The sequence below is a fragment of the Pseudoliparis swirei genome, chromosome 2 (assembly GCF_029220125.1).
Source record: "Pseudoliparis swirei isolate HS2019 ecotype Mariana Trench chromosome 2, NWPU_hadal_v1, whole genome shotgun sequence".
Classification (NCBI taxonomy): Eukaryota; Metazoa; Chordata; class Actinopteri; order Perciformes; family Liparidae; genus Pseudoliparis; species Pseudoliparis swirei.
In genome coordinates, this window is record NC_079389.1 from 11,020,884 (window position 1) to 11,036,446 (window position 15,563).

General features: G+C 46.1%; 2 protein-coding genes and 1 pseudogene across 7 annotated transcripts in view; 2 read left to right on the top strand and 1 right to left on the bottom strand.

Moving 5' to 3' along the window:
• Positions 1–1,459, top strand: part of LOC130205965 (bromodomain adjacent to zinc finger domain protein 2B) — a 47,931-nt gene extending 46,472 nt beyond the window's left edge. For all 4 annotated transcript variants that reach the window (XM_056433572.1, XM_056433591.1, XM_056433601.1 and 1 more), the window contains one exon: positions 78–1,459. In XM_056433572.1, the coding sequence (XP_056289547.1) occupies positions 78–225 (148 nt within the window). In that variant the 3' untranslated portion in view covers positions 226–1,459. The remainder of the gene's footprint in view (positions 1–77) is intronic.
• A 510-nt stretch (positions 1,460–1,969) lies between these two features.
• LOC130201982 (WD repeat, SAM and U-box domain-containing protein 1-like) lies at positions 1,970–12,547 on the top strand (annotated as a pseudogene).
• A 1-nt stretch (position 12,548) lies between these two features.
• The window catches only part of tanc1b (tetratricopeptide repeat, ankyrin repeat and coiled-coil containing 1b), a 98,097-nt gene continuing 95,082 nt past the window's right edge, over positions 12,549–15,563 (bottom strand). For all 3 annotated transcript variants that reach the window (XM_056422893.1, XM_056422883.1, XM_056422874.1), the window contains 2 exons: positions 15,309–15,409; positions 12,549–15,202 (listed from right to left, as the gene is read on the bottom strand). In XM_056422893.1, coding sequence (XP_056278868.1) covers positions 13,516–15,202; positions 15,309–15,409 — 1,788 coding nt within the window. In that variant the 3' untranslated portion in view covers positions 12,549–13,515. The remainder of the gene's footprint in view (positions 15,203–15,308; positions 15,410–15,563) is intronic.

Genomic DNA, 15,563 nt, shown 5'->3' on the forward strand with positions numbered 1-15,563 from the left:
GGTAGACACAATCATTATTATTTGTGTATTTGTTGCTGCGTATAAACATGAATTAAAACCGTTTCTAACAATTACAGGTACTTGAATTTGGAAACTTTCATCGTTGACGTGAACCTGGTTTTTGATAACTGTGAACAATTTAACGAGGACGATTCCGAAATCGGACGTGCCGGACACAACATGAGGACATTTTTTGACAAACGATGGACTGAACTGCTGGAGTAACCATTTGCAGTGTGGCCTTTCAATGCTATTCTCTACATGGCACACTTCAGCTACGGTGTTAGAGGCCTTCTCATCACCTGAGACACTAAATCGATAAATAAGTTATAATTCCACTGACGTGCAATGTGATGGGACAAATTCTCCTGCTGCGAAAAACACACTTCATGGATTAATATCTTAAAGTGCAAAACTGTTTTCTTTATCAGAATGCACTGACTCTTGGGCTCAATAATGTATTCGGGCCTTTCTACTTTGGGGATGTCCTCAGTCGATTGGCCTTGATGATTCCTTTTTTTTACCATCAGTACTTTATTTCAGTGTATATATGTGTATTTATTTTCTCAAGTATTTATGTTACAGTCTGTCTTTTCTAAAAAAAGTAAAAAAGCAGGACATGGCACAAAGCTTTAAAAGAAAAATCAAGAGATTGTTTTACTATTGAACTAGCCAATCAAAAAAGGAATTGTTTACAGCTCTTTGACTATAGGGTGCCAGCAGTACTTCTGTTAATCTGCAAGTTAATTGTGTAAAATAACAGGAGGTATCACTCTTTCAAGTTGTATTTCTAACATGTATAGAGTGTACATACCATACAGTCTTGTTAAAATATTGTTGATGCATAAGGATGATTGTAGCACTTCATATGTCTTATACTGTCCTCTGCCGGTGCTGAATATCCACTCAAACACTGGCCTCCTCAGTATTGTTGTGCCTGACCTCTGACCTCTAAACAGTGCGTGGAGGAGTGTGCTTTTTTCTATTTTCTGTGTGTGTGTACTGTTTGTGTATGTGTGTTCTGCACAATATACTGTTGGAAACCCTTACACAAAATGTAATATTCTTGTGAGCTTCTACTCTGAAAACAATAGATGTGGTGCATATAGTGCGTGTCATCTCCAAGCGTTTCCTTCAGCCAGTCTTGTCAGGCATCCCGTGGACAGCCGTAAACCTGCAGTGGGTCAGACAGTGTCACGGTCCAGTAGAGGCGTCTCAAGACAGCTGAAGTCAGAAGACTCGAAGTAACTGTATTTTATTATGAATATTGTGAAATGAGTAGCGACTTTTGTGGAAATATTATTTTGGAATAGTGAGTGTGTGGCACAGATAAAATAAACCTGTTTCTCAATAACACTTTTAGGCCCTCGCCGTCTTCCCTTTTGATTTAGAGCAAATTGTATACTGACAATTTTTTAATCATAGATTTAAATTAAAACTTTGATTTGGTTGAAATGGAGTTAATGCATTGTTTTATTGGTCAGTAGTGGAATTTCAGAAAGTACATTCACTTATGTAAAACTTTGAGCTACATGTAGTTTAGTATTTCCAAATGTTGATGCTTTACACTTATATTATACTTTAGGAGAAACCTTTATACTTAACTCCACTACATTTATTTTACATATATTCTGTAGTGACTAGGACCTTTCAAATTTAACATGATAATACATTAAATATGCAGCAATGTTACAGATAAAACTACCCAGCACAATAAAGTATGTCAAATTAGCTCCAGCTCGAACCGCTACAATATAAAATGCTGATCTAATAATATAAATCTGACACTGAAAAGAAGCATTTTGGATTAGTACGAATAAGTTTAGCTGATAGTAGAGTTAATTGTTTTTAAGTTGAGCTTTTATTAATGTTTATAGAATTGCAACTAGAGAACAAAATGGACTACGAACATTGTGCTACTCTATAAGCGTCACGTGACTGATAACAGCTGGGCGAGATAAGCGGCCTTTACAGTTGGAGGAAGTATTTAATGAGAGTTCCCGTCCGCACATTGGAGCAACAGTTAGTGCCGAGTGTATCTTTACGACATTTTAGCGACACGTTTGACGGACGGACTGCTGTCGCCAACAACTCTCCTCTCAGGCAGACAATTGGGCATTTTGCGCCACCTTGTGAGTGAACGTCTCCCTCCGCAGAGCCACACGTCCGTCCCAAGATGGTGTCACTACTTTGCGCCCTTCGGCACCACGCAGACGGAGTCAGCGGCTGTGCTTTCTCTCCGTGGCTCCTCGCGACCTGTTCCGGAGACGAACCCTCCCGTGTTTATGAAACGGCGGACTTCTCGGAGCTTCCCTTCTCTCCGCTGTCGGGCCACGGTTAGGTGGGGTCACTGCTGCTGCTTCAGCGCGTGCAGCGGCTACCTGCTCGGCTGCTCCACGGACGGATCCGCCATCGTGTGGCGCACGGAGACCGGTGAGGTGCACGCCGTGCTGCTGCACCCAGTCCGCTCCGCGCGTGCGCAGTAGCACCGGACTCCTCCCTCCTGGTGGCAGGGGCCAGCGATGGCGGCACCGTGGCCCTCTGGGACTTCCCCTCCAAGGCGTTACGCAGGTACAAGGAGACCCGGTGGCAATCATGTCCTCAGTTACAGCTCCCTGCCTCGCGATAGCCTGAAAGTGGCCCGCTACTTTCCGGGGTATTTCTCTACAAATAGGCCTATTCCTAATTTATAATTACTTGCAATTGTCTGAGCAGACACTTGGATATGATTTAACCACGGTTTAAAACTGCGAATATATGTGTGGGTTATTTTCTCGATTAAACTTTTAGTGCTCAAAATGACAAAAACAGGTGAGAAAGTGCCACTTTAATTTCTTCACTTTGCCATTAATATATGAAGTTGTATCCATCATGTTGGAAAGGCTACTAAGTAATAGTTGATGATCTAAATAGCTGATTTTTCTGCCAAATGAGGTCACAACCTGAGATTGGAGGTTCTTTCTTGATTTAGGGATTTTTACACCCATATACCGACTTGGTTGCATCTTACTGCCCTTGTCATCACATACCATCCTGATTCTTGCGTTGAAATATTCAGATTAGTGTACTGAAATATGTTGAAGTGATTATTTCATCAGAGCCACGCCTACTTCAAACCAGGGAGAGAAGCGCAGATAGAATAAATGATAATCCTGTTTGGCAGAACGTATTGTATTCATTTGGAACCCAATATATTGTTCACAACATAAGACTGTATGGGTCATAAACAGATGCAGGTTTCCCTGGCTGTAAAACATTTGACTTCCTCTGGTTTGGTTTGTGTCCTACTCGGGCCTAGTTTGTTATTAACTGAACTAATATTCTAAAAACACACCAGAGTTGGGAAAGGATTAACAAAAGAGACGCATAATGAACTCCACGGGCTGGATTAACCAATCGAGATGGAGGATTCATTCCTTCAATTAAGGATTCCATCTTTTTCAAGCACCCTCCAGGCTCTCACAGGTGCTTTCAATTCATCTCATTAAACTCATCTCTATAACTTTATCAACATTTTAAGCCAAAGTTCAAGCCAGGACCAATGAACTCCTGCTCCTTGTTTATTTGAGACGGAGGGAACCTGCTGACTGCTTTCACCTTGAAATCGCTCTGCAGAATAGAGGAATTTTATTAGTGTGTGGAATAAATCGGCTGTAGAGAGACTCATTAATAATGGATCACTTCAAGACAGTGTGCTGAAGTACAGCAGCTGCAGAGGACAGTGTGTGAGTGTGTGTGTGAGTGTGTGTGTGCAGAGGAAAGCAGGTGCACACAGTATCGCCAGTGTGACACTCGCTTCTTGAACCGCCTACAGGACATCTCGTGTATGTCCTGAGGTTGTGTTACCAGACTGTGTCTTCATTAGAGTGTGAACATGACATGTTGTTGGCTCCTCAGTCGTGTTGCCGTGGTAACGAGCGTTTCTAGGGAGGGTGAGATGTGTGATGATGACCCTCTGTGGTCCGCAGGGATTTTTCATCTCTGCGCAGCTTGTGGAGAGAGACAGAACAATGTCTGTCCTTGTTTCCTTTATTTAAAATGTATTCTCCTCATTCTCTGGAGGAGCTTTCAACAAGGCCGCCTTCCTGAGATGTGCCTTTGTCTTTTTAAAGAAGATTACAGGCTTCAGCCCCTCTTGCTCCGTTTCTACAGGGAGAAAAGACTCGAGCGTAGATCACACAGGGAAGCAAGGGGAACATTTTGAGCCTGTGAGTTGGATCTGTATGGAGCATTTTTCTTGTCCGGGCTTACTTTGTGTTTGCAGCTCCATATAAAAATGTTATGGTCTTATTCGAGTCAATTTGTTGTCTTGTCAGTGTTGCAGCCTTTTCCTTTCACCCAGCAGCACACGTCTCATTTAATAAATATTCATAAGTGTGCGGTTACATGTTTGTCAGGTTTGATTATACATTTTAGTTTTTTTTCCTGACTAAGTAAGGGTACTTTACATGCTGGATATGTATGCAAATAACTAATCAAGCTCCCAAGGGGCCTGAAAACAGCATCTTTACTCTAATGAAAAAGAGGGAGGTTTAATTTAATACATGTGTATTTACAGGAGAACAATTTAGATGCTACTGACGAGTGGCACATAGGATTATTGCACTATTGTGTGTGTGTGTGTGTGTGTACTTGTTTCACACTGCAGACCAGGTTTCGGTGGTTAAGGCGAGGCAGGAAGGGGTTCAGGAAAGTCCCGGGAAAAGAACATCAGTGAATGTAAGTAAACATGTGTTTGTTGTTTACCTCTCAGCATGTGTCATGACGTCGCTGCACACTCTCACCAGCCAGGCGGCTCCAGTTCTGTCTTGTGCCTTCTCGTCTGATGGAGAGCTGCTCGTTTCGGGGTAACGCACACACACACTAACACACACACACACACCTCATCTTCACACGTGTGAGCAGCTTTAATAAACAACTCGTGTTGCCAACTGGATATCTTCTTGTTTATTATTTGCTGTGAAATCATTGGCTCATTTGGGATGAATTGGGTTTAAATGAATCTCACCTCCATGTTTTGAGTGCTCCTTTCTGTCTTGGCTGTAAACAGCAGATGCCACTGCGGAGCCCTGGTGCCGTGTTTCCTCAGCAGCCACAGGAGGAGTGCATTTAGTTGTGTTTAAACTTCTGTTTGCATCCCTCTGCGCCTTCCGGTTTAAAGTCAAACATACTGCACATTAATCTGTGTTTGAAGACATTTTTTGAGTACATGTGTTGTTAATTCTGTAATGCAAATGCAGAGATATGGATTCTGCAAATAACTTTACTCCAATTATTCCACAGCTCGGTGGATAAAAGTGTTGCAATATATGACGCCGTAAGTAAAGCACTTTGGCTTTGTTTCTACCTTTTCTAAATATTTTATCCCAACTACTGTAAACACAGAGATCCCAAACGTTCCTGCTTGCTCTTTGTTTACAGAACCTGGGAACCCTGCTCCACACTTTGAAGCAGCATGAAGGGTCAATGTCCTGACCTCCCGCAGCGATGCAATCTCTGCGGCTATCGGACAAACGGCAAAAGAGTTTCAGGTCAAAACGTGTGATTTTTGCCTGACTAGTTCTTTCCCAGAATCCCCGGGTGCAGTGATGCAACAGTGTAAAGTCATTGAGGTGGCCCCGCAGGTGGACACCAGCGGGGCCCTTTGAAGTGCTTGAAAGGATTTAAGATGCAGTACGATCTAAGACTGGATTTTAATTTATATTTTATTACGGGTGTATTGAAGCTGACTTTTAAAGCTGATCTCTTCCTCTCTCATACACACCCTTGACATTTCTCCTCCTCCTCCTCCTCACTGCAGGTATGTGACTGCTGTTGCTCTGTCTCCCACCATGCCGTGGATTGCAACTGGCTCCATGGACCGAACCGTAAATGTTTGGACAATAGAAGATGAAGTCAGCAGAACTGGTAAATACTTAACAGGGAATTGTTTAGGTTGGTGCCTTCAAATGCACCATTTCTTAACAGCCTGTTAGCAGTGGTTGAAAGCACAGGATCCCCTTGGAGCAGCAACGCCTCCCTAAAGAGTGTTTGGGGAGATATCCAGCAGGAGAAGCTCCTCTTCCATGTGTATTGCTGTCTGGCTGCAGTGGCTCTGGAGGAGGAAGTGTCATTGATGTTTATTGGTGCAGCAGGGCAAAGTACCACTGAGCCTCAGAGAGCTGTTGTGAATCCTCTTCCTAAAAAAGAAGAAAGTTCCAACCCAACATGAAAGACAACAATCGGAATACTAAATGAAAAGGTGCGATCGTTAGACATCTGGAGGCCTTGAAGTTTCAACAGGGCAACTTCCCGTCTGCCATTAGTCAGGTTTATGTTGACAAAGCAAATTCCATCTCAATGGAGATCTGCCTTTTTATGTCTCTACCTCTTCATCTATATTTACCCTTTCCTTTAATCTTTCTTTCTTTCTTTGCACATGTTAAAGTTATCCTCTTTTATGTTTTTCTGTAGCCGCTGAATCACGGCAGGCCGCGTGCCCAGGTACATTCTTGTTTCCACCCTCGACATCTTTGAGCTAAAGCCCACTGTTTATCATGTTTGTATAGCTACTGAATGTCAGGTTATGTGAACCCGTAGAAACCCCTTTGCCTTTGTAGAAGCTAATGGAGACGCCAAGAAAAATGTAAAAGAAAATTCAACAACAACTGCCTGGCTTTAAAGGATAAGGCTGCCATTATTCAATATGTTTCTAATGCCAGGAAATGTCATTAAAAGACTGAACCAACACCGTGTTGGTCCGTCTCTGAACACCTTCCAGAGGCCGTTTGTTCCTGCTGAGTTGTTAAAAATGCATCACAAATATGTCTTGTTTCATTAATTTTCTATTAAAGTGCTTTATTTAAGACGATGTGAAAAAACACTTATTTTAAAGATCAGATAAAATGGAACCAAACGGAACAATACAGCTCAGTGGAGCACGTGACTTTAAGCAACCAACATGTCATCTTAATGCCACACATCAGTCCTCCTGCACAGGTGTTTCCAGGTTGTTTGATTAGACCTCTTCTTTACAGACTCTTACGACTTTACATATGACTTAATGTTTATAGCATACCCGAATGACCTCCATTTACATACTATTGTTTTTTGTATTCCTTACAATACAATGACGTTTGTATGACTTATTCTCCTATGACTCTGTTATGACATACTAATGTAATGTGATTTTTGGAAACTACTGGAGGTCAATGGTAGTGCGGAATAAGCGATCAATCTTTTTCTCAAAATGTGTTTGTAGAAATACTTAATTCCTGTTTGTCGTCTGTTTGTGGGATTTGTTGACGACAGCAGAACAATAGAGCGGTCTCCACATCCCCAGCCTTATCTTGTGAGTGATGGGGAAGGTGGAGGAACCCCAGTGTCGACCAGGAACGAGCTCCAGAGATTATGTAGCTCATCTGGCTTTGGACGCCTGATTCCCCGAGAGGCCGGAGAACGATTCTGGGGAGAGGGATGTCTGCATGTCTGGCTTAACCTGCTGCCAAGGAGAAGTTACAGAACATGTTCCGATGGATGATGACGAGAGCCTCATGTGTGCATCTGCCCTTGTGATGAAACACCGACGTCTGAGCGGTCCCAGTGTGCAGCTCTGTGAGGTTTCCATGACTCGGCCTCCCAGACTGGGAGACTCCCCGCTGCAGAGAGGAGGTGCTGCTCTCCGTCACGCTGATAAGTGCATTTGTCCACTCTGTGCTTGGGGCATGAGTTATGTTGACAAAGTGTTACTCTCGCCGAATAAGGGAGAACAACACTGGACTGTGTCTTTAGTGCTAGGATGCTGACCGGTCAGCGTGTTGCTGAGGATCGCCTGCTGAACATCCGCACGTCAGCACTTTTACTGTCGTATCCAAAAGCAAATCCGAGTGTCTTTTTATTTTTTCAGCTGCAAAGCCGCACTCATTCTCGGGTGGAGGCATATTTTGAGGGGGTTATCGAAACCACAATCATTTACATCGATTAAGAATGGTCTCGGCCGGCAGTGGGAGGAAGGGGGCCGGCCTAATGTGCGGTTGGCGTGGTCATGAGCAACGCCTCCCAGGCGTCGGGGTTATCCTCCACGCAGATCATGACGGGCGGCGGGGATCACGAGGCCGCCGCACAACAGGCCGGCTTGTCTGGCACTCGGCCGATAAATGATCGTCGCTGTGAAGGTTGATGAGCTACATGCCGGCACAATCTGAAGGAACAACCCTGGGAGGGACTTTTTGTTTTCTTTGGTAGATCCCATGCGAGGTCAGGGATCTGTGTGCCGGGACGATCAGCTCAGAGGGAGCGTGTCCTTTTCTGTGGAAGAGAACATCAGATAAGTTTTGTTTCAGAGGAGGGGGGGGGGGGGTATAATTGTAGGGCACTTGCTCCCTTCCTGTTGTGTGTTTTGCAGGAAGGAAGTTGCCGGGTCACTCCTGGCGGCTGATTGGTCGGAGGAGGATGTGCAGACTTGGCCGTGTGAGGACGGACTGGAGGAGCTCGTCAGCATCTTCAAAGCCAACACCATCGACGGAGCGGAGATCAGCCAGCTGGACGAGGGAGCGGCAGCAGAGCTGGGAATCGGTGAGGAATATAAAACACAATCGCGCACATTAGTGGACAGGACACACACACACACACACACACAGGGACCCTGGGACTCTGTTTTTGTGGGGATTTACCATTTGATCCTAAAACATGACAACCTTCAGTTGGATAGCATGACATAAGCCGCTTCTTTTTTATTTATTTATTGATGCTCTGATTGATTTATTTCCCCCTCACAAGTCTTCCCCAAACAATGATCTGATTTAGGGAAGCGGAGCTGCAACGTTTCTATCTGCTTATACAATCACAAATCACGCTGTGAGGACAGTACCCCACGGGATGACATCATAAGATTAGTCCCTCCAGGGTCGGTCAAGGTCACGGTGTCGAGTCACTCCAAACTGTGACCCGAAGCAGCTCACTCGCTCACAATGTCCAGACACGAGCATCGATGGGTCACCTCTTGTTCTCACAGCGTTAGGGTGTTTACACCTCAGTCTTTATACACATTAAATACATGGAATATATGTAAATACTTCAATTGTTTTAGCTTTTGTTAACTCTGGCACCAAATGCCCAACATTGTGGATGTTTATGGGTCAAAACAATGTGTGCAGGCACCCGCTGCATAAGATTCACACCTGCTATGCACATGTATTATCATTAATTGAACCATTATGGGATATTTCAGGAACCATATTATCATCATTAACCAATCTATGTTTTAGTTTACACACTTTAAACAGAAAAAAACTATATTATTAATAATAACTAATTTATGAAGGCCGAATCCAGACTGCAACAATTATAAATTATTAAGGTAATATGACGTTTAATTATTAGTTTTGATCTCTCACCTTATTTCCTGTGTGTGTGCTTTCTCGTTAGTATTTCAGCACAGTTCGGCTAAGCACATCCTGAATTCTTATTTTCACACACAGTTTTGAGGAGGACGTAGCAGACAGTTGGCGCGCTGCATGAATGCCACAATGCCCAGAAAAGCCGTCTTTATTCTGATTACGGCCGGCGGCTGTCATCACGTCCCCGGCCCGCCCTTCATCACAGGAGAAACGCCCTGCTGGATATTGCTGTTTGCTTTAATTGGACAGCAGTAAAAAAATATATATATATTTTTCATCCATGCTGTTTGTTTAAAATGAGTATGCATGCTTAGACACACGCTTACACACACTTAGACACACACAGGCAGAAGATTAGATTCAAGCTCACTTTACTTAATGAAATATTCATGAATCTTTGAGTAAGACGGGGGGGGGCGGGGGGGGGGTGCTCCTCTCCTCTCCTCTCGAATATAATTCAGTGTCTCTCTGTGGAGACGGCCTTATTCTGCAGTTTTATCGTAGCGGCTCATCAAATTATCAATCTAAATGTAAAGTGGACCGTATAGCACTAATGGTTTCAGTCCTTATGAAATATGTGGGAACTTATGGAAATCGTAACCCTTATAGAGCTGTTAAGCCGTTTCTCTATCCAAGAGTAATTTATTGGATGAATTGAGGGACTTAATAGGTTCCACGTGTTTCATTGGGAGAAGAAACTTTGATTGTGCAACATCACTTTTCCCGTAGTATTCAAAGTATTTATGATTATGACCGCAAACATCCACCACTTCCTGTTTCACTTTAAAGTTGAATGCGGGACTTTCAAGGCCCCGAGTCCAGGGAGGCAGCCGCTCTTTGCCATGTGTACTTACGATGCTTCAGAACAAAGTCACTCTGCAGCCTATTGGGAGAAGAGAACTTCAATTCAAATGACTCTCTTATTCTGAAACAAAAGTATACAAAATATATCCTGAAGTCTCTTCCATATGTGCAAAAAGTTCAAATTGTCATCAAATGCAACTTTAAGTCATATTGCCGTTTTATCACTCCTTCCAAAAATCCTCCCTTTTTGTTTTGGCATTCTTGACATCATTTCCAAACATAGAAGCAGATGTTTTTAAAGCATCCTCAGCACAATCATGACGAACATCAATACGCTCAGAAACTCCCACTGAGGACACGCAGCTCATCGTGTCTGGGTGTTGGGGAGATCACAGATTTGGCATTGGGGGATATTTTATGGGTTGATTACAATAGTTTTTGAACTCTGATTATTTTGTGTAAAATATATATATTGTAACTGAATAGATAAACTAATCAGAATAATTAAAAAATACATGACAGAAAACTGTAAATAAATATATATTAATAAATTCAACTGCTAATTGTGTACCCTTGAAGAAGATATAACAGCTTTTTTTTTAAACTGAACATGACTACACCTTGCAATATTTTGCAAGAATTATAGAAATAGACTGAAGGTAGATGGGAAATGGATGGAATAGTCTCCAGTCAGTAAACACCTTCACAGAATATCTCTTGGCTCAATAGAATTGTTAAACTGCAGTCTGAAATAATGTTATTCGGAGCGTAAAAACGATATATTTGAGACTAATCTGTCTGCAGCTGCTCTCATTCACTGGAGCTCTGCCTGCCACTTTCTACACGGACACACACTAATCACGAGGCTGTCAAAGTGCTCCCGCCATTCTAGCAGGTGGTGAAATTAGCAGTCGATGACAAACTCAGAGATTGCTGCTGTCAGCGCGCTGAGACTCGCAGCTGTGTGCAGAGCAACGTGTTCCTCTTTTGGCCCTTTTTTAATATGTTTTTATTTCCGAGTAGAATAATGACATGTTCACTTTTAAACTACAACACACACCAACGCCTCAGGGGAGATACTCGCATGAGTTGTGAGGCGATCAGACGTGTCTGGCTCCTCGTGTCTGGCACAGATTGAGTCCACCGAGGTCCAGATTGACTGCTGCCTGTTTCATCCTGGAGGCCAGCGAGAGGACAGGCAGGCTGTCGAGTGCAGAGCGCTGATCCTGTTCGACGGGAACAACTCGGATGCCTCTTTAGAGGAGTAACGTTCACGTGCAATAGATGTCAGCTGCTTTAGATACTCGGTCACTAAAGGAATGGGCACACATAATCTCTGCGTCACAAAGTTTGAAGTGTTACGGGAGATTGCGCTGCGCGTGATGTCATCTACCGGTGGCACTAAACGGTGCGTGTGTTCCTCAGAGTCCGTGGGCCTCCGCGGTCGAGGCCTCGAGAGCAGAGCCGCGGGGCGCCGAGGCTCCAGATGAGTTTCTGTGTCCCCAGAGAGCCGATGAAGGATCCGGTCATCGCTGCCCAACGTGTGTGTGAGGCGTCACACTGCGCGTCCGCTCCACAGGCGGGAAGCCATTGAGAGCTGGACCAGGGGCCGAACCAGAACCATGACCTGCTGCTCCGGACCACGCCCAACAGAGCTGTGAAGATGGCAATAACACGATGGAAGTCGAGCCGGGAGGCAGAGGCTCACTGGAGGTGGTTTGCCAACTAAACAGGTACTTTATCATTAAACTGGATGCTCTTATTAGTGTTCAAGTAATTACTAATAAAACAAAATAATTAGAATTCAAAGTCTCATAAGTTGAGAGATATTTACTTCGGAAAGAGTCCTGTTGAGCAAAATACCTGCATACCTATTAATTAATTGTAGCCTACGGCATTATTATACTGTATATTTAATGATATGTTAGAAACGACACTATGCAACTGAATTACAAATAACATTTTCTCTTGAAATACTAATTGAATTCACAATAAACTAAATGCGCCGCTGTTCATTACTCAGAGTACGACTGTTCTCTACTCCTTTCATTATCCGGTAATAAATGGTCACTTGTGCTGTTGTTTCTCTGACAAATGAACATTTCAATTCAAGAACAATAAATAAAAACCTGAATCGAATCAATACACTAGTTATAGATTACAAAAAGCAAGCACCGAATTTAATCTAAGTGCCGTTGTCCTGCAGTTCCACGTGTGGCCACTGAGGCGCTGCTGAGCAGATCCTCGTCCCGCCTTATTGGTCCGTTTGGCTGCAGAATGTTTACGCTCCTCTTCGGGCTCGTCATCATCATCAAGTCCTCTTCAGCCGGTCTTGTGATTGAGAATAAAAGCCAGTAGACCTGTTAGTGAGTTCCTCAGTGGCTCTTTATTTCTCTCCCATGGTGGCGGTGGCACAATGTTCTCTCCAGTCGTGACGCTCACAACACTGACGACATGGCAACAGTTGCATTTAACGTACATATTAAAATAGAGCGGATGGCACCGGCCCCAACACCGTTTTTACTCTGTAATATAAACTGTAATTGTAGCGTACACTTAAACTCAACGTTATTGAGAATCATTAAATGTCTTATTAGCTGTGCAAAAATAACTATATAAAATATATTGCTTTTACAATTAACGAAGCCATTGGCGCTGTAAATAAATTAAACTAGACAGCAACAACAAGCTGATGCAGTAAGGATTTAAATTCAACGTTAATGGTGATTTATATAATGTACAAACACATTTAACAAATGTCTCAATTTGTCAATACACTTAACATAGATCTCCACAGAAAAGAAGGAAACATACATATTTATATAATATAAACACGAGGATCTATAACATCCTTGGTAGAACACAGGGATGCCCGTCCTCTAGACGCACGCCTTCCATGAGGACTTTCTCTCCTCTGGGCACCATGGGCGTCATGAACCAGTTCAAACCCCATTTCACCCGCACTAAACTCTTGGGTAAAAACATTCTGCTGCAACTGAATCTGGCCTCCGAGTGGATAAAGTGCTCCGGGTCACGTTGACGAGGACCGGACGCTTCCTTCAGTGCAAAGGCTCCAGCTTGGCTGAGTGGCGGCCGACATGTCGCGTAACAGAAGCCGACGGGTCGGGAGGAGGAGAGCCGCCCGGAGCCTTCGGGGCGCCGCCGCCCGCCGGCCGCTTTCACACTGGAAACAGACGGCAAACTGCACTTCCTGCCCGGCTGGAGAGAGAGGCGCGTGTCGGGTTGGTCAAATAAAACAAATGAAGCGACTCTTCGCTCAAGCTTTCTGCTTGTTTGTGTGCGCCGTGGAGCGCATGAACGATGACACACGCGTCTACACGTTGGACTCGATAAACGAGCGCTTTGGTTTCATCGCCGCTCCGTGGATGGCGGCGTTGTCTCGGTTGAGGCCGGGCTGCTTGGCTTTCCCGTCCATGAACGAGTGCGCCATCGCCACCGCCGGCTTGGACTCCTTGAAACAGTTGGCGGCTTGGCAGAACTTCTCCGTGAATTCCTTGGCGTGCACGCCGTTCTGGAAGCCGCTCGTGGCCGTGGCCCCCTGGGGTGCTGGAGGCGGGTGCTGCTCCTGGTAAGTGCTCCCTGCTTTGGCGTGAGGCGGCTCGCCGGCGGCGGGCAGCGGCGCCATGTTGGGACACGCGAGGCCGTCGGACGAGTGGTTCAGCCAGCTGCGGCCCGCGGACTGCAGGCTCGGGAAACTTTGCAGCCCGTGTTGTTGTTGTTGTTGTTGTTGCTGTATTTGCTGCTGCTGTTGGAGAAAGCGTGCCGTCTTGTCAATGATGCCCATGAACGGTCTGGGTTTGTAGTCGGCTGCGGCGCCGGCCTGTTGGCTGTGCTTTGTTTTGTCGGAGGTCTTGGTGCGGACATCCGGTCCCAGCTTGCCGCTGTCCGAGAGGCTGCTGCTGGACGCCAGGCTGCTGGTGGAACTGGACACGCCGCCGCCGCCACACAGCCCGTCCTTTCCTTGGTCAGTGTGGCTCCCCTGAGGTCCGGGACCAGAGCAGGCCAAACCATCCAGGGAGCACGCGGAGTGGACAGACGGCCGCTCTGGGCCCTGACCCTTGGAGCTGCTGCAGGACGAGGGAGACACCTGAGAGGAATGAAGGCTCTCGTTCTCACCACCGCGGCCCGTGGAGGCGGCCGCCAGCGACATGCGGGTCCCGTACACGGGCTCGTCAGCTGGGAGCGGCAGAGGGCCGATGTCGATGCCGGGGCCCGGCTTCAGCATACTGGACATGTGTCGGCTCGGTAAGGGACTGGAGGGAGCGTACTGAGATCTGGCCCCTGTCGCACGGCCCCCGACAGCTCCTCCCCCGGCAGCTCCTCCCCCGGCAGCTCCTCCCCCGACAGCTCCTCCCCCGGCAGCTCCTCCCCCGACAGCTCCTCCCCCGGCAGCTCCTCCCCCGACAGCTCCTCCCCCGGCAGCTCCTCCCCCGGCCTGCATTGAGCTCATATGCTGGTTGGTCTTGACTATCTGGGCCTGCTTGGTGGGCTGCAGGACCAGGCCCTGTTGGGCCAGCGCCTCCCGGTGCTCTCTCGGGTACCGGTGGAGGGGCAGCCGGCTGGGGCCCGGGGGCGAGCCGGGGCTCGGACTCTGATGTCCCAAACTGCTGCTGACGGGCTCGGAGGGTAAGTCTCTGTTGTCGGAGGAACTGTTCTGTGACCAGCAGGCTTCACTGGTTCTGTCGTGCAGCGAGGCACCGGCCTTCTCCTCTTCCTCCTCCTCCTCCTCTTCCTCCTCCAGGATGTCTCTTTGTCCTTGCACGCTCCTGGCAAGGCTGTGCTCTGACGGCTCCTCCTGACCTTCGTCCTGCTCCTGTTGGGACTCGTGACCTCCAGAAGCCGGGCTGGGAGCGGCCGCGGCGCCGGCGCCTCCTTTAGGCTGAGCGCGCTGCATCTGTCTGAACTCGTCTTCGACGCGAGTCAGCAAGCGACGGATTTCCTGGTTATTGGGGCACAGCGTGGCGGCTTCATGCAGGTCCGACAGGGCCGCCGTAAACTGCCTGAGTGTTAGAGAAAGAACAAAGAGAAACATTGTTAGTGGATCCAGATGACATCATTCACCAGCAATAACAACCGCAGGAGTTGTTCTGGCGCTCGATGGTTTACCTGCTGCTTCTTTTGGCTCGTGCTCGGGCATAGTACGCCTCGTAGGATTTGGGTTTCAGCTCCAGTGCTTTTGTTGCAAACTCCTCAGCCATCCCAAAATCCTACAATAAGAGCAGAATTAATTCATTAGTGAGCCAGAAGATATTCAAAATATAAAGTACACACGTTTTATTTATTGCATTAAGGAGATGACAGTATTTTCCAACACAGCATTTGACCCAAGCTGCATCTCTCCAGCAGCTTCTATCTCTGTGC